At 37.4% G+C, this 19500-nt stretch overlaps 1 protein-coding gene across 8 annotated transcripts in view; it reads left to right on the forward strand.

The window, feature by feature from the left end:
• Positions 1-19500, forward strand: part of XPO4 (exportin 4) — a 117480-nt gene that overhangs the window by 58423 nt on the left and 39557 nt on the right. For all 8 annotated transcript variants that reach the window (XR_004428872.1, XM_033177014.1, XM_033177018.1 and 5 more), the window contains 3 exons: positions 11726-11838; positions 17029-17186; positions 17439-17613. Coding sequence is in view for 7 of the 8 variants with exons in the window: in XM_033177014.1 (XP_033032905.1) it covers positions 11726-11838; positions 17029-17186; positions 17439-17613 (446 nt within the window). In the remaining variant the exon portion in view is untranslated. The remainder of the gene's footprint in view (positions 1-11725; positions 11839-17028; positions 17187-17438; positions 17614-19500) is intronic.

Consider the following 19500-nt stretch of genomic DNA (forward strand, 5'->3'; position numbering starts at 1 on the left):
AGCCAACGTGCCCAGCCCCAATAATAGTTTTATTGAGATATAATTCACACACTATACTATATGCCCGTTTAAAATGTATAATTCAGTGTTTTTTAGTATCTTCATAGAGTTGTACAGCAATAATTGTCAGTAGTTTTAGAACATTTTCATCATCCCAAAAAGAAACCTGTGTCCATTAGCAGTGAGTCTCCATTTCTACCTTCTCCAGTCCTTAGCAGTCACTTTCTGTCAATGGATTTGTCTGTTCTAGACATGACGTATAAATGGAATCATATAATATGTGGTCCTTTGTGATTGGCTTCTTTTTTTTTTTTTTTTTTTTTTTTTTTGAGACAGAGTTTCACTGTTTCCCATGGTGGAGTGTAGTGGCGCAATCTCAGTTCACTGCAACCTCCGCCTCCTGGGTGCAAGCGATTTTCCTGCCTCAGCCTCCCGGGTAGCTGGGACTATAGTAGGCACACACCACTACACCCTGCTAATTTTGTATTTTTTAGTAGAGATGGAGTTTCACCATGTTGACCAGGCTGGTCTTGAACTCCTGGCCTCAAGTGATCTGCCTGCCTCGACCTCCCAAAGTGCTGGGATTACTGGTGTCATCCACTGCACCCATCCTGGTTTCTTTCACTTAGCATAATGATTTCAAGATCATTTGGTAGCCTGCAGCATCAATCAGTTCTTCCTTCCTTTTTATTGCCATAATAGTGTATAGATATACCACTTTTTAAATCCATTTATCAGTTGATGGACGGTTGAGTTGTTTCCCCTTTTTGACTGTTATTAATAATGCTGCTGTGAGAATTCATCTATAATTTTTATGTGGACTTAGGGTTTCATTTCGCTTTGGGAGGCTGAGGTGGGAAGATTTCTTGAGGCCAGGAGTTTGAGGGTGCAGTCAGCTGTCATCACACCACTGCACTCCAGCCTGGGCAACAGAGCAAGACCAAAATGTAATTTCTTTTTTTTTTTTTTTGAGACACAGTCTTGCTTTGTCGCCCAGGCTGGAGTGCAGTGGCGCGATCTCAGCTCACTACAAGCTCCACCTCCCGGGTTCATGCCATTCTCCTGCCTCAGCCTCCCAAGTAGCTGGGACCACAGGTGCCTACCACCACGCCCGGCTGATTTTTTTGTATTTTTAGTAGAGATGGGGTTTCACCGTGTTAGCCAGGATGGTCTCGATCTCCTGACCTTGTGATCCGCCCATCTCAGCCTCCCAAAGTGTTGGGATTACAGGCGTGAGCCACTGTGCCCAGCCCGAAAAGGTAATTTCTTATATAAAGTACTGTATTAAAATATTAATTAAAATATTGGGAAAACCAGCTGAAGCTGACTGAGCAGTGGCTCTAGGATGTGCATAGAGAGATACTGACAAAATAATGTAAAGAGTAAATATTAGATATTAATATTTAAGGGCATTAATGCTATCATAGTTAATAACTTGTATTACAGTGTTCTTAGGTCAAGCTTTATGCTCATACAAAGTTTCACTAATGAAATCATAACTTGGCTGGGCGCAGTGGCTCATGCTTGTAATCCCAGTACTTTGGGAGGCCAAGGCCGGTGAATCACTTGAGCTCAGGAGTTTGAGACCAGCCTGGGCAACATGGCAAAACCTCACGATGTGGTTTGGCTGTGTCCCCACCCAAATCTCATCTTGAATTGTACTCTCATAATTCCCATGTGTTGTGGGAGGGACCAGGTGGGAGATCATTGAGTCATGGGGACGGTTTCCCCCATACTGTTCTCATGGTAGTGAATAAGTCTCATAAGATCAGATGGTTTTATTAGGGGTTTCCAGTGTTGCGTCTTCCTCATTCTCTCTTTGCCTGCTGCCATCCATGTAAGACAGGACTTGTTCTTCTTTGCCTTCCACCATGATTGTTCCATGTGTCTCCAGCCACGTGGAACTGTAAGTCCAATTAAACCTCTTTCTTTTGTAAATTGCTGAATCTTGGGTATGTCTTTATCAGCAGCCTGAGAACGGACTAATACACCCCATCTCTTACCAAAAATCAGCCAAGCATGGTGACACACACCTGTTGACCCAATTATTTGAGGGCTGAGGCAGGAGAATTGCTTGAGCCTGGGAGTCAGAGGTTGCAGTGAACTGAGATTGCACCACTGCACTCTAGCTCTAGCCTGAGGGATAGAGTGAGACTGTCTCCAAAAAAAAAAAAAAGAAGAAGAAGAAAGAAAAAGAAAACAAACAAATCGTAACTCTTTAACATTGATTCTCATCTAGGAACAATTTTGTATGGTTGGTACATTTGGTGGTGTCTTGAGACAATATTGATTGTAACAACTCAGGAAATGCTACTGGCAGCTATTGGGTTGAGGCTAGGGATGCTGCTAAACATCCTAAACATCCTGTAAAGCATGGAACAGCCCCACACAGGCGATTATTAGGCCCAAAGTGTCAATAGTCATCCACACAAAAACTTTACATGAATGTTCAGAGCAGTACTATATGAATAGGCTCTTCATACTATATGAGTAGAAACAACCCAAATGGCTATCAGCTGATGAATGTATAAATAAAATGTGGTATATCCATATCATGGGAATATTACTTGTCATAAAAAGGCATGCGTTACTGATACATGCTACAACATATGTAAAAAACATTATACTGAGGGAAAAAAGCCATTCACAAAAGACCACAAATTCTGTGATAACATTTGTATGAAATGTCCAGGATGGGCAAATCTATAGAGACAGAAAGGTTAGTGGTTACCTAGAACTGGAGTGACTGGAAGAACGTAGGAGGTGACTGCTAAAGCATACGGGGTCTTTCTGGCACAATGGAAATGTTCCAAGATTAGATCACAGTCGTGGTTGCACAAATTTGTGAATATGCTAAAATCATTGAACTGGACACTCAGTGGGTAAAGTGCGTACTGTGTGAATTATGTCTTAGTGAAGCCTTTAAAAGTGCCCATCATGCCACGGTTTAGAAACCCACTTTACAGAGGTCAGCTGCACTGTTGGTAGAGTTATAGAGGGAGATTGGGGTGGAGATAAAGTTGTGGGAGAGTGCTGTGATGGGGCCCTTGAAGTTAAGGAAATAAGAGAGATGGTCCAAGGAGAAGCAGAGGATCCATGTCAGGACTTTTAGGTGCATCAGTAGTTAAAGAGCAGGAAGAAGCAAAAGAAAAGAAAGCCAATTAAGACAAGTGGATGGGAGAACAAGGCAGGGTGTGTTTGGGAAGCAAAGATAGATGACGTTTCAAGGAATCAGGTAGTCACCATCGTCTGTTACCGATAGGTAAGATGTGTTTTATTATAGTTTTTTAAACTGATAGAATTGCAAGGAGAATGATAGAATTTTAAAGCACGCATATGTATAAAGCCCTTGTGAAGTATTTTCTTCTGTCCTCTCTTTTTTTGAGTAATCAGTATTTCTTCCAACTATTGTCTATTTTTACCTGGCATTGTACCCTTTAAAAAGAAAGTAGATGCCGCACACGGTGACTAACACCTGAATCTCAGCACTTTGGGAGGCCGAGGCAGGAGGATGGCTTGAGCTTGAGAGTTCAAAGTTACCTTGAGCTATGATTGCACCACTGCACTCCAGCCTGGGCAACAGAGGAAGACCTTGTCTCTTAAAACAAAAACAAACAAAAAACAAAGTTAAGTTTTCTGATTTTTAAAAATTATTATTAATTTCTACAAATAGGGTCTTTCTCTGTCACCAAAGCTGAGGTGTAGTGGCGTGATCATGGCTCACTGCAGCCTTGACCTCTGAGTTCAAGTGAGCCTCCTACCTCAGCCTCCCAAGTAGCTAGAACCACAGGTACACATCACACCTGGCTAATTAAAAATTTTTTTTTGTAGGGCAGGGTCCCACTATGTTGCCCAGCCTGTCCTCAAACTCTCCTGGGCTCAAGTGATCCTCCCGCTTTGGCATCCAAAGGTGCTGGGATTACAGGCATGAGCCACTGTGCTTGGCCTGGATTTATTTATTAAAGTTTTTTTTTTTTTTTTAATTTCTTTCAATGCTGTTTCATAGTTTCCAGAGTAAAAGGTTACTAAATGTATTCTAAGTAGTTTTTTTTTTTTTTTTTTTGAGACTGGGTCTCACCCTGTTACCCTGGCTGTAGTGTAGGAGTGTAATCACGGCTCACAGCAGCCTCGACCTCTTGGGCTCAAGTGATCCTCTCAACTTCAGCCTTCTGAGTAACTGGGACTATAGGCACGCTTCATGATGCCTGGCTGATTTTTGTAGAGATGGGGTTTTGCTGTGTTGCTCAGACTTGTCAGTATTTTTTTGTTATTCAGTTGTAAATTGTTTTTTAAATTTCATTTTCACACTGTACAGGGAAAAATACAAATGATTTTTGTATGTTGATCTTGTATCCTGTAATCTTGCTGAACTTGCTTATTAATGCTAATGAATTATATACATGATTATATTATCTGCAAACCATGATATTTGTTAAGGGTTATTATATGTAGGTTTTGTATGTGCAGCAGGTGATTTATGAAAGTATCCACCTGTCCAGACCCAGTGGTGCAAAGTCCACAGTTTCTGGGATTTGGTAGATGTTAAAAATCTCTCTGTGACCCAGAGAGTGAATTCCTCTGCACTTTACAGTCCCATGTTACTCTGAGACTCTTGAGACAATTCACTTGCTTCTCATTCTGTTTTAGATCATTGTTGTGCAAAGAAAGTGTCCTAGTCCTGTGATCCTCCATCATACCATCTTCCCCATTTGAAAGTGGGCGCTAGAGTCCGGGGCAATCTCGTCACCGCCTCCCTCTCACAGCTCTTCTGGTAGAGCTGCACTCACAGGCCACTTTCTTTCTGCCTTGTTTCTTGCACATGCTGCTTCTCTGCCTGGGTCCTCTGTCTTTGCCTGATCACCTCCTAATTGTACTTCAGCCTAGACCAGGTTGGCTTTCTTTTGCTATGTTCTCCCCATGCACGTTGTATATGATTTTTTTCCCATTTGGCTCCCTTCTCAGCTGTAATTTTTCATTCCTTTGATTATTTAAGTACAGTTAGCCCCCCAAATTTGTGGGTTCCACATCCTTGGATTCAACTGAGGATCAAAAATATTCTAAATAAAAAATAACAATACAACAATTTACAAAATGCAAATTTTAAAGACTGCAACAATGTACATAGCACTTACATGGTGTTGGGTGTTATAATTAATCTAGAGGTGATTTAAAGTATATGGGATGTTTATAAGTTACATGCAAATACGATGCCGTTTTGTAATAGAGACTGTGGATTTATATCAGAGCATCTGTGGATTTTGGTAACCACGGGAGGTCCTGGAACCAGTCCCCCTCCGGATGTTGAGGAGAACAGTGGTGTCTGTTTACCTACTGCACGAAGCTCCATGAATGCATGGGCCGTGCTTTTGCTCACTGCATTGTTAGACCGTAGCACAGATGCTCAGTAAATATTTATGATTCTATATTTATTATTTAATTATTGAAGGAAGCTGGTTCAGAAGTATTAGCTCAGTTTTCGGATGTTTGTTTACTATAAATATAGTTCGGCTAGTAGTTCACCTGGTGTCCATAAATGCTTAAGGGTTTTGGCAATCCTAATCATAAGTGACAATATCATTTTGTAACAAGAATGTTTGGCAGGTATGTGTGGTATGTTGGCTTCGGTGATATTTCTTTTTTTAGTTTGGTTACACTGCCTTTTATTGGTATTCTATTTTTGTGGATCTGATTTGGTTTTGGTAAACTTTTTTTTTTTAAAACTTAATCTCTTGGGGAAAGCTAACTGGATTATAGAGTAGTAATGGGATACAGAAGCTTTCACCTAAATTGGATTTCCAGTAAAGCCAGCCTTTACTGTTTGGAGGCAAGTCTTGGGAAAACATTCAGGTAAGGTCACTCCTGTCTTTCAAAGGATTTGTGGTTGCTTGGACTGTGTGGTCTATAAGACTGGGGTCATTGGTTCTGTGGTGTGCCAGAAGGAGAAGTAGCAGTTTTTGTTGTTAGAAAATTTAATAGCGAAAGGGATTAAATATTTAAGAAAGAAAATGGGCTTGCTGTACCTCCTGAAACTTTGTTTTACTGATGAAGTAGGGTAAAAAATAGTATGGAAAGATGAAGGGAGCAAAGCATTTATTCCTTATGTGAAGTGCCCATTTTTGCTACAAGATCTATCTATATTGTAAAGTAATCATAAGAATAGGCAAAGGAAATTTTCAGATTGTCCATATTTGCTTGAGGATAATGTGTAGCTATTGTATGCCTCATTTAATTATTTTTTTTTTGAGTGTCATTCACAATCACAAAACGATACCCTTACTGAAAGTGTTAGTGGATAAACTTAGTTGCATATTTAAGGACCTGTGTATTTCCAAAAATGATGTTTTCCCCCCTTCATGTTAAGATGTACGTATTTAATGATAATGCCGTTTGTTGTATGAGAACTTGAGACAGAAGATTTAGTAGGATTATCCGGTGACAGTCAGTACAGGGTGCGATTAAGCTGTCCTTCTGGCTCTTGGCCTGGTGTATGTTTGTCTCTGGCCATGCAGTTACAGAATAGGGCAGGTGGTACATTTATATATGCCTTTGATTTCTCAGAAGTTGGTGAGCTTTCCTAAGTGGAGAATTTTAGAGCTAGATAGGATTGTTGTGGAGAGGGGGCAGGGAATGGAGAGTTGATTCTTCACTCTTCTGTGGTGCAGTCGAATTGATATGTAGCTGGAACTGATTTTCCGAGGGATTATGATGGCGTTGAGCTTAGAAGACTGGTTGGGTTTTAGCACTTCAGAATTGGATCCCTTGCCGGAACTCTTGCTACGAGGGAGTGGACTTGTATTTGGTACAGAGACCACCCCCCACAAAAAAATCACTGTACTGAAGGTCCTGATTCTTTGATTTGGTGAGAACATGGGAAGGTAAAGTAAGATCAGATGTGTATGACAGATTTTTTTTAAGATAGAGGGTTAGCAAAAGACTGAAAGCAGCTCTGTTTGGCTTTATTATTGATGGAATTGTGGTTTGTTTGGTTACAAATGAATCATTCTGATAAAAATATAAATTGCATGCATTCAGTATTTATTTTAGAAAAATGTATAAAGCCATAGCCCAAGAAAATTCTTGAATTATACTCTCGTTTGAACTTTGGTGAAATAATAGCTATTTAGTTCCAATCTTTTGTGACTTGTGTGTCTCATAAAATTTGATTAGCATATAATGAGAGACAGTTTAGTGAATAATCAGTTCATTGTCAAACTGTTCTTTTGTTGGTGACATATTTGTTGTAAAAGATAAAGCAATGTAAGGTCCAGATATTGTAAAATGTTAAAGTGGTGACTATAAATCAAACTTTTGAAAGTTTTAAAAGGAAAGTATTGTTTTATTAAAATTATTTTAAAATGAAAGTATTGCTTTATTTAACCTTGAAATTATTTTTAAAATACTGCTTTAAGAATAGTAGTGCTAGATTTCCGAATTCTGGTGGAGTGGTTCTCTTTGTTTTTTAAGTTAAGAATCTAAGAATTATCTGGGGTGGAAATGGTATTTTTTGATTTCTTATAAGAATCCTTAAGAATTATCTGGGGTTGAAATGCCATTTTTTGATTTCTTATACATACAGATAGAAATAGTCGTCTGAGAATACCTGATTAAAAATGAATTACCATAATTCTTTATATTATTTTGAATGTAAAGATATGGTCCAGATTCGTATATCGTTATTCTGCCCACATTGTGATATGTTCTTCACTAGTTTTTTTTCAAATTGAAAAGTAATGCATGTACATGAATAATAATAATATTTTAGTTAATAGTAAACATTATACAATGCATAGTAAGCCTCCCTCCCACACAGAGCCGGCATAGTCTCTTATTCAGGGGCAGCAACTTCAGCAGTTTCATGGTACAATCTGATGACTAAAACATATTGTCAGAATAGCATTGTCTTTAAACATTTGTTCTGTATAAACATTTTAATGCTGTTCCATATAAACATTTATTATACTGTTCTTTTTGTTTTATGTTTAACTATTTAAATGCTTTTGGGAATATTAATTTTTTTTAGTAAAGTGATATGATTTGTAGTTACAGGATTGTAATTGTATCTTATAAAAAGTATAATATAGTACATGTGCATTTTTGTTATGGTATATAATAGTGGTATTATTAGTGGTATTGCCAGGCTGGCTGATAGAAGTTGGTGAAGTCTATGGTGTTGTAGATTAGTTTTTCAGTGGAAGGTAAGTGTAGCCTCTTTGTGTGGAGCATTACAAATGTGCATTCTTGTTAGAACAAGACCAACATCATGCCAGAGATAAAAATCCTTTCCAGGTTTGGAGTTGGAAAACAAAAGTAACATGGAGCTTTGTAATAATTATGGGGAAAAGCATTTTCTGATAGATATTACATACTAACTCATAAGTCTCCCATGCTCTTGGCCACATATAAGGAATTATAATCTTAAAAATATTCTGGTTACCAATATTTGAAGAAAATTGGCCACAGAATTGGGCACCAGGGACAGTGTGCTGAAAAAGAGACCGTGATTAGGAGAGGCTAGACCAAGATTTAAAAAATCAGATTTCAGGGTTATTTTGAATCTGATGTTACATGAGCCATTGCAGTGAATTCCATTTTATATCTGGAAAAAGTCCTTTTTAAAACTCATGTCCATTTTCCCTTAGTGTAAATAATTGATATCCAGAAGTATTTTTTTTTTTTTTTTTGAGACGGAGTCTTGCTCTGCCGCCCAGGCTGGAGTGCAGTGGCCGCCTCTCAGCTCACTGCAAGCTCCGCCTCCCAGGTTCACGCCATTCTCCTGCCTCAGCCTCCCGAGTAGCTGGGACTACAGGCGCCCGCCTCGCTGCCCGGCTAGTTTTTTGTATTTTTTAGTAGAGACGGGGTTTCACCGTATTAGCCAGGATGGTCTCGATCTCCTGACCTCGTGATCCGCCCGTCTTGGCCTCCCAAAGTGCTGGGATTACAGGCTTGAGCCACCGCGCCTGGCCCAGAAGTATTAATAGAGTATATGCTTTCTATAATTTATAAAAAGGTAGAGGAGAGAATTATACGAGAATTTTGGTTTAGGTTTAATAGTTTCCTTTTGTAAGATTTCTTCCTGTATTTTCTTACTGATACTTTGTAAGATTTATTGAATCTTTAGGTTATCATCTCTCTCTTACCAAAACACACCGTTACCCCCCTTGCTGTGTTATACCTGGAAGGCATAATTAGAATGTGAGAGATTCTCCTCATTTACTTGGAATAGAGTTTTTCATATATTCAGAAGTAGCAAAATTTATGAATATGATTCCCTTCGCTTCTGCTACCTGTGTTCTTCGTCTCTACTTCAACTGTCTGCAGCTCTTGAAGGGAGGTTTGGGCTTTCATTCTCTTGCAATTATAGTACCTGAAGTATTTGCCTTCTTACTCTCAGGGATCATACATCTGCTGACTACTAAAATGGTAAATGGTCAGGTTTGAGGCCAACCATTTTGTTATGGTTATGTGAACCCATTTATCTGTTTCATATCCTAACTAAATTAGAAATAAAATCATAACACCTTTTATAAGCATATCAAATATTACAAAACCATTACTTTCCTGGTTGAAAATGTTACATACGTTTATTTCATTTGTTAGATTTGGCGTATTGAAAATAAAGAGAAATAAAACTAGGAAAGAGTAAGTGAAATATATGTAAATTTTTATGAAGTATGAAGAATTGGCCAGGTGTGCTGGCTGATGCCTAGAATCCTTGCACTTTAGGAGGTTGAGCCAGGAGGATCATTTGAGCTCAGGAGTTCAAGACCTCCCTGGGCAACATAGTGAGATGCTGTCTCATTTTTAAACACACAAATAATTGATTGCCTTACTCAGAAGATTTATTTCACATACTAAAGCCTTTGCCATCCCATTATTGTGGAAACTTTCAAAGATATACAATAGTAGAGAGAATACCCAGCTTTAAACAGCCAGTCTTGTTTCATCTGTGCTCTGCCATCCCCAGACTATTTTGAAGCAAATCCTAGGTGTCTGATAAATCAGTATATGGTAGTATTGGTTGAAGAACACAGCATTGGCCTTAGACCACGATCGGTGCCTCATAAGAAAATGGACTCACTGTCTGTTGATAGCTCTTAGTGTTCACGGGCTGATTTTTTCCCCTCTTTTTAAAATCAGGCTTCTTTCTTTTCACGTTTTTGGCCTTCACGTCTTTCCCTGTACTCCACAAGGGGGCAGATAAAGGAAGAGAGAGGGGAAGTCTAAATGAACCAGATTTGAGTTTCACTTTTGTTAACCAGTGGGATAGAGTTGCAGAAGATTTTGGGGGTGACTTTTCAGAAACAAGCAGTGACTTTTCTTCTTGAAACAACTCCTAGTGTCCTCCTTGCTCTTCAGAGACCGAGTAGAACTAGCTCTTTTAAAGGGGGTTAAGAAATAATCTTAAAAAAAAAAAGATTTCCAGAGCATTGTTACAGCCTTTAATTTTCTCTGTGAATAATAATTTTTCTGTAAAAATAACGATGTAGACTTTACTCAAAATATAGTATTTGAATTTCTTTCTACTTTTTTCAGACGATAGCTGTGGGTGATTGTCATTAAGATTTCTCATTGAGTGATGTGAATGTTGCATAGTCGAAGTATTTTAGCTGGACATTTGATTACCAGTGGAAGGGGCATAGCCACTGTTTTTTGTTTGTTTGTTTGTTTTGAGACAGAGCCTCTCCCTGTCACCCAGGCTGGAGTGCAATGGTGTGGTCACGGCTCACTGCAACCTCCGCCTCCCATGTTCAAGCGACTCTCCCGCCTCAGCCTCCCAAGTAGCTGGGATTACAGGTGCACGCCACCACGCCCAGCTAATTTTTGTATTTTCAGTAGAGACGGGTTTCACCGTGTTGGCCAGGCTGGTCTCAAACTCCTGACCTCAGGTGATCTACCTGCCTCGGCCCTCCAAAGTGCGGAGATTACAGGTGTGAGCCACCATTACTGGCCGAGTTTTCTCATTTCTTAAAAGCCTCAGTTACTGTGGCAGTATCAATAAATCGTATTCATAAAAACCTACAAATATATATGATGGTTGCTTTATTTATGGTAAAACAGTATTCTGTTTGAAGCATGTTTGAAATTGAATGCCTGAACACCATATAAATTGCTTTTTAGTCTGTGGGAATTTTAAATAAGCATCTATGAAGTTTTTTGTCGGATTATTTCTTTGTCTTGATGTTTAGATACTGTCACCTGTGGGAGTTGTTTTTCTTTGATGTTATATGTGTTTACTCTTTTTGTTCTTTTGTTTTCCCAGTGAATATATTTCTTTTGGAAAAATGCTATTTTTCCAAGTAGACAATGTGAGACTCACATTTTGTATATGTGGTGTTAATTGTTGCAAGATATTGGGGGAAATGATGGGATAAACTTGCAGAAATTGATTCTTTTTGCATGAATTTTGGCGTATGCTTTGCAATAAGAGTATTTCCTTCTGTTGCCACCATTAAATTCTCTGATTCTCAAAGTTTCTGTATGCCTACAGCATGACACATAATTACAATGAAAGCATTACCTTACATTCCTGTAACATTCTTTTTTCCCCCAGGCACTTAATGCCTTTTATTCCTTAGCTTCATGCATGAATTATGTAGCATATGTGAAGAGGCTTAAACTGTTACCATTACAAATTCTTTCTAGATGGCTCCTGTTATATTTAGGATATACTTATACTTTAGACAAAGTAAGAATGTTATTGTTGTTGACCTTGACACCAAATAACTGGGCAGACATTATATAGCTATGTTTGAATCCTCGCAAAATGTGCTATTGAAGCCAACAGAGTCCTGGCGGGAGACTCTTCTGGACAGCAGAGTTATGGAGCTTTTCTTCACAGTAAGTTTTGGTCTTCCTCTCTGGTAGCAAGAGCCATAGAAAAGAGGGAATGCCTTGGCGTGTTTCTTAAGTAAAACAAAACAGATTGCTTTTCTCCCCTAAAGTCTTATCTTCTCATCAATATAGCTGCTTAAATAGAAATTATTTTAAAAGTTTCTTGCTAATTTATAAAAATGTCACATAGTTATGAAGGGCTTAATATCCTAGAGCAGAAGTTCTCAAACTTTTAATTTTAGCACCCCTCCGTACTCTTAAAAATTATTGAGAACTCCAAAGAATTTTCTTTATATAGGCTATGTTTATCCTATTAAAAATTCAAATGAAACTTTACAAAATAATGTGTTAGAAAGTAACAATAAGAAACGATTACATATTAACATAAGTAACATTTTAATTAACTATATTTTTGAAAACAAAGCAAGTTTAATGAGAAGAATAGCATTGTTTTGCATTTTTGTAAATCTATAATAGCAGACTTAATAGAAGACAGTCAGATTATCTTACCTGCTTCTGCCTTCAGTTAGTTGCAGTATCGCACATTGTGTGGCCTCGGGGAAATTCCACTTTTAACCTGTGTGACAGTGACAGTGGGAAACGCAGATGCTGTCTTCATGTTATATGCAAATAGTTTTTACCTGTGTGACAGTGACAGTGGGAAATGCAGATATTGTCTTCATAGGATTATGCAGTAGTTTCTTGTCACAGGCAACCTGACAGGCTTTTAAAAAGCTTCAGGGATCCCTGGACCACAGTTTGAGAACTGCTATTCTGGAGTGTAGGTTTTATATTTACTATATTTATGAACCATTAGTTAAGTTGGTATTATTGAAGAGCAGTTTATCTCATGTATAACTTTAGACAGTCCTCTTTATTATTGGTTAAATATCAAGATGTAAGCAGTATGTTCCCACATTGACCAATGTGTATCCTAATAGAGCAGCAAAAAGCTGGAAAAACAATTTGTGTGTGTGCATTTATGTGTTAGATGCCAATTTGCAGTTATAGGTTGAATATACAAGTTAATTAGATATAATGACATGGACAAAAGCCCAAGTAAAAACCAATTAAAAGTAAAAAAGCTATTTTGCTTAATCCCAATTGTTAATTTTAGTTTCTTTTCGTTTGTTTTAAAAATATAGATGAGCCCTTCAACTGCCTTTTTCTGATTGAACCATTTAAAATAAAGTAGTTATGTGGTATGTATTTTAAGATATCTAGAACAAGGTTATCTATCCATAGGTATATATAAAAGTTATTTTCTATAGAAATATTTAGACTGAGCATCAAATCACCTTGTGGTTTCTTTTTAAAATCAGACAAATGATGGCTGAAACCACTGTCAAGATCAAAGGGATAATTGTAACTAAATTTTAAAATTCCATGGCCTGCTTCATCTGACAGGAATTGTTTTGATACAAATCCAAGTCCAAGTCTTTGTATTATGCACTTGACTGAAAGTAGATTCCACTCCAGCAGTTTTTGAAAAGGTGAAAAACTTGCTGGCAGTACTGGAAACAACTCTACCAAATCTGAACAGCTGTCTAGACAAACCAGACAGCTGCTCCTGTCAGCTGTGAACAACCACATGCAAATAACTTTTAAATTTGAAAGTTAACCCTTTTTTGCTTTATTTGAGCAATTTTTGGGTTTGTAGCTATTTTCACTTAAGCAGTTTATGAACAAGTTTGTTACTTGTTTTAAAAATGAGAATGGCTGATCTTTTTATTTAATTCTGGTTAAATTTAATTTTAGTTATATGAATTTATTGCCTAATTTAAAGTACTTTTCCACTGGATATCACTTGTGCTAGATTTGGATAAGCATCAGTATACTGTTGCATAAGAGCAAGACTTTAAATATGTTAATCATAAGACTTTAAATATGTTGGAATACTTTGGGTTGCATTCTGCCCTACTGAAGTTTACAAACTTCTTGATTTTTTTTCCTTCCATAAGGTCTTGGGAAAAAAAAACCCACTTTCATTGTGTTTTCTTCCTACCTTTTTGACCAGAGTCGTCTTGATCTCGCTTATAGTCTCTTCCCTCTTTGCTCATCCCATAAATATTGGCATTCCTGTCTTAATTCTCAACTTTGCTGACTCTGTACACTTTCCTGTGGCTCTCTGTTTGACACGTAGGACTTCAGGCATTGGTTCCCAGATGACTCCTCCATCTATATTCAGCACAGCCTGCTCCAGAGTTTCAGAGCCTTATAATCCAAGTGCTTACTGGATGTTTTAATTTGGATGGCCCACAGACATCTCAGATTTAACATGTTCCAGTAGAATTCGTCATCTTCCTTACTTGCTTCTCCTTCCTTGTATTTGTTTTCTTGATGCATAGCCTTGCCATTCACCTCACTGGGCGTCCTGCTGGGCTTTGCTTTCCCTTAGCCCTCTGTCCTTTTCCCATATTCAGGTGGTGATTCAGCTTTCCATTTTATAATACAGTTTGTAGTGAAATACATGTTCAGATATGGAGGAACTCTTTTGTAATGATGATATTGGAAGAAAGGCAAGAGTTTATATTGTATAAAAATTAAGCATTTATTAATAGTTTTATGTGGTTTATATTTCAGGTAACATAAATTAAGCTTGAACAGCACATACTGTCTCGAAAGACAGTTATTTATTTATTTTAACTTTATTTTTAGTTATTTCATTAGCTATTTCATTGAGGGTATTCTGTCTTTTGATTGCTCGCTTCGAGACTATAATGAACATTTAAGATTGTGAGATGGATTTTTTTCTTTTTTTTTTTGAGACGGAGTCTTGCTCTTTTGCCCAGGCTGGAGTACAGTGGCGTGATCTTGGCTCACCGCAAGCTCTGCCTCCTGGGATCACGCCATTCTCCTGCCTCAGCCTCCCAAGTAGCTGGGACTGTAGGCTCCCACCACCACACCCGGCTAATTTTTTTTTTTTTTTTAATTTTTGTATTTTTTATTAGAGACGGGGTTTCAACTTGTTAGCCAGGATGGTCTCGATCTCCTGACCTTGTGATCCGCCTGTCTCAGCCTCCCAAAGTGCTGGGATTACAGGCTTGAGCCACCGCGCCCGGCCCAGATGGATTCTTATTGTCCCAGATTACGTTTTGTCTGTTGACAGAGTATCTCCCTAGATAGCATGCTTAAATGCTGATTAGCTTCTAAGGCATCGTGACAAAAATTTAATTACAGATTTCAGATAAAGAACTGATAAGAGTGAGTTGTGTTCAGAAGTTTATGAACTAGACAGTGTGCATATATGAATTTGTCTATTGTACTTGGAATTTACTATATAAAACTTAAAATACATTAGAATATAGTTTGAAAAATATTTGTATTCTAGACCAAGGATTTGCAGACATTTTTTGTATAGGGCCAGATAGTAAACACTTTAGGCTTTGCAGGTCATATGTTCATATTCAACACTGCCATTGTAGTACAGAAGTAGCCATACATGATACATAAATAAGCACGGCAGTGTTCCAGTAAAGCTTTTTGATGGTCATTAAAATGTGAATTTTGGCTGGGCGTGGTGGCTCATGCCTGTAATCCCAGCATTTTGGGAGGCCAAGGCGGGCAGATCACCTGAGGTCACGAGTTTGAGACCAGCCTGGTCAACATGGCGAAACCCCGTCTCTACTAAAAATACAAAAATTAGCCAGGCCTGGTGGCGTGCGCCTGTAATCCCAGCTACTCAGGAGACTGAGGCAGGAGAATCGCTTGAACCGGGGAGGCGGAGGTTGCAGAGAGCCAAGATTGCAGCATTGCACTCCGTCCAGCCTGGGCAACAAGTGCAACTGTGTTTCAGGAAAAACAAAAAAAAAGAATTCTGTATCATTTCCACAGGTCACAAAATCACAAAATGTTATTTTTGTTGGTTTTCCCCCAACCATACAAAAATGGAGGAAAAAAAACCAACAACAACTATTCTTAGCTCACAGCCATATAAAAACAGACATGGGCCAAATTTGGCTTATGAACTGTAGTTTGTTCTAGTCCAAAGAGTATAGCATATTTTAAGCATGTCAGTAAATCAGTTAGCTTTGTAATGTTTAGAGATTATTTAGTATTTTAAATTTCATTACTAGAACCTTAAGAAGTTCAGGGATTAGGGATTAATGGTCTCAGTGAACAAGGATGTATTGACTTTTCACTGTGGCCCAGCATACCAGTGAGTACTTAAATGTTCTGACCGCAAGTAATTTAGAAACAATTTGCAATTGTCAAACAATGGTCAAAGTGAATATAACCAAAAACTATGAGTTCAGTGTTACACATTTACAAAAGAGAGAGAGCTTTGTGCGGGAAGGAAAAGGGCTCGAGTAGGTAAGCACTTCAGCAAGTACACAGTGGTACATCCAACAGTGAGTGTTGGATGGATTGAGATTAATAATGATCGTATTTCTTCACTGATTTTTCCTTGGCTCTATTATGTCAGATTACAGAAATGAAACCTTTAACATCTGAGAATATTAATACTATAAAACTAGGGAGCAGTATTTCAAGAGCATTTCCTTCATGCAGAACACTATAGCAGGTGTTTCATGTCCGTATTGTATCATTGAAATAAAATTTAGGTGAGCTTTAAATGGATTTAAGTATAATTTACGTTTTGTATTCAAAATCTTTTAGCGTTTATTAATAGCAATGACGTAAGTTAAACTGAGATTCAAACAAATTGTAAGCGAACTGAGAATTAATAAAAGAATGTGCTTATTATATTTAGGTTGAATGAATGCATGAATATCTAGGGATTCAATGGTATATTGCTTTTCTAAGTGTGCAACTGTTTACTTCCACTAAAGCAGCATCTATATACTCTTGATTGAACTTGTCTGCTAACTTTAGCAAGAAGCAGTAGCTAGGCATAGTTAGCATAATACAGATGACTGTCGTTGTTGCTGTTTTTAGAAGAAGCAGTGTGTCTGACTGGCTGGCATCTGTTTCTCTTTTTGTCATAACATGCTGGAGACAGATCAATTTTCAAAATGTAGGTAGCCCTCAGTTAAAAATCAATTGATATGTTTAAAATAATGGCCTGTAAAGTGAACTGAGGGACAATTTTCTTAATTTATTTTAATTCAGGAATTAATGTTCTGGAAATAACTAGCTACAGTGAATTTTTCTCTTACCTCATTCGGCATGGTAGACACGTGACCCTTACAAAGGAAGAATTTATATTTATGGATTAGTAATTCTTTCTAACAGGTACATCGAAAAATCAGAGAAGATTCAGATATGGCACAAGATTCTCTGCAGTGCCTTGCCCAGTTAGCTTCTCTTCATGGGCCCATCTTCCCTGATGAAGGATCACAAGTTGATTATCTCGCACACTTCATTGAGGGATTACTGAATACTATCAATGGGTAGGTATACTTGCCCTTTGCAGCTGAAAAAGGAACTCTATGTTTTGTGTGTAACAGTAGAAGAAAAAAAGGAACTAGTTATTTTTCCCCCTTATATTTTGAAGTAAAGTCGTATGGGTAATTTGAAATTAATAAACAAAGACATACCTTTTAAAATGAATCAGTAACCATATTTGCTTGTTTGGAAATGAGCTATTATATTAATAATTTTTCTTTTACTGCCACTTAATAATACTCATTCCTTGGTTTTAGAATTGAAATAGAAGATTCTGAAGCTGTGGGCATCTCCAGCATTATCAGCAACCTGATAACCGTGTTCCCACGAAATGTTCTAACCGCCATTCCAAATGAGCTTTTCTCCTCCTTCGTTAACTGCCTCACACACCTCACTTGTTCTTTCGGGCGAAGTGCTGCGTTGGAAGAAGTGGTGAGTGACTATTCTAAAGTAAATTGTGTCAGGTTTTCACAAAGACATTTGTGGTGCCTTTGGAACATTTCTCATGGAAAGTAATTATTTTAAGTGAGTGCTAGCTCTTAAAATGACTATTTTGTTTAGGTGTGCAAATTATTTGGGAAACATGACGTTTAAAAATTTGTGGATGAAAATAGTTTTGTTGGTGATATTAACTGGTCTTAAGCGTTTAATTTTGAGATACTTTAGTACTCAAATATAGGAGATGGAATGAAATGAGCTGTGGTTTGTTCAACACAATTTTTCACGTATAAATTATGTTGAAAGCTCATTCTAACAGCAAAAACGTTGTTTACAGGGTGCTACTGTGGTGTGGTGTAGTTATGTGTAATTTTATTTTATTTGTTTTGAGAATTTTTTACTTTGCACTTATTTGGCAATTATGTAAACATAATTTGGTTCAAATCTTTGTAACCTTGCTTATTTTCATTAGACTGTGCTCTGTAATTTTTTGGATGGTAATGCTTTAATAGTGTATCCTGGTAGAATTTAATTTACATTGAAATTAAGACCGATAATACTAAAGATGTTTTTTGGTATAAATTTTCAAATGTGTATTTTCCATATTTTATATTTAAATTTAGAAAACATCTACTAAAACCCCTTGACAACCCTTTGTAACGATTACTGTGAATAGTTATATTAATCATGGAAAAAAATTGATTTCATTCCACAAAGTAGTGATTACAATGTTGAAACTAATTTTTCTTTTTATGAATCAAAATGTGAATCTTTTTGAAAAGCTGTAAGAGTAAAAGGAATGTAGATATTTTGTTAGAATTTCATGTTAAATTGTAAGTTGTTTTGGTTAGATTCTGCCAATGTGTATGTGAGTTTTTTTGTATCCCTTCAGAGGTGTTCAGAGAATAGGGAACTCGAGATGATTATGTTTATGTAATCGAGCACTTTCGTGATTTGATGAGGAAAGGATCCAGGTCAGACAAGTGTTTATGTGGTGGAGAAAATGTAGTAACAGAAGGGTAGAAGTTTAAAGGCATGATAGGTAGATTTGAATGTTTCAGAGGGATAATTTATGTTCTAAACGTAAAAATCCAGGGTAATTTTGAGTATTTACGCTTTACTCAAAACCTCTTTCAGATGATCACAGATTCTGAACTAGTCAGGTTTTATTTCACATGAATTCCTTGCACTTTCCCTCTCCCCCTTGGTTTATTTTCTCTTCTAAACCAGGTGGATTAAAGAGCATGTTGAGCCTATATTTAGAAACTGAGCTACCTTTTAGTTTCTGTTGGTGAGTTAAGCATGTTCCCAAACATTTTAAAGAATTGCTGGAAGATATATGGCATCCTTGGTTTGCAGATTTTAAGTACAGAATGAATTTATTTTGAGGTCACTGACATCTTAACAATTTTTCCTTCAAGATTTGACAAAGGAGTGTTGGAATATAGAAAGCCTACATGCATTTGCAGAGAAGTATATGTGTATTGTGCTTATTTCACAGCAGAAATGCTCTAGTGATGATGAACCTGACGGGTTTCATTCAAGAAAAGTACTATTTATTTTCATTTATTTTACTCTTAATTGATTTTTAATTGAGCTGTTTATGATATTTAAAAATTATTTTTAAAAATAATTGGTCACCTATTGAAAAGGACAGAGGGAAAGGTTTTGTATTAGTCATAGAAACCAGGTTGGGGATGTGTGGTGGAGTTGAGGGCTAACGTGGTGGCCCATGCATGATGACTTTATTGAAGAGTAAACCTCCTAAATGTCATCTCAGCCTCAAGCGGTTTCCGCTGTATCTTGTGTATGCTGGGAGTAGAGGACCAGGGGAGTGTAGAGCTGATACCAGAAATAGAGAAACAAATCCAGCCAAACCAA

The sequence above is a fragment of the Trachypithecus francoisi genome, unplaced genomic scaffold (genome assembly GCF_009764315.1).
Source record: "Trachypithecus francoisi isolate TF-2019V2 unplaced genomic scaffold, Tfra_2.0 Lachesis_group18, whole genome shotgun sequence".
Lineage (NCBI taxonomy): Eukaryota > Metazoa > Chordata > Mammalia > Primates > Cercopithecidae > Trachypithecus > Trachypithecus francoisi.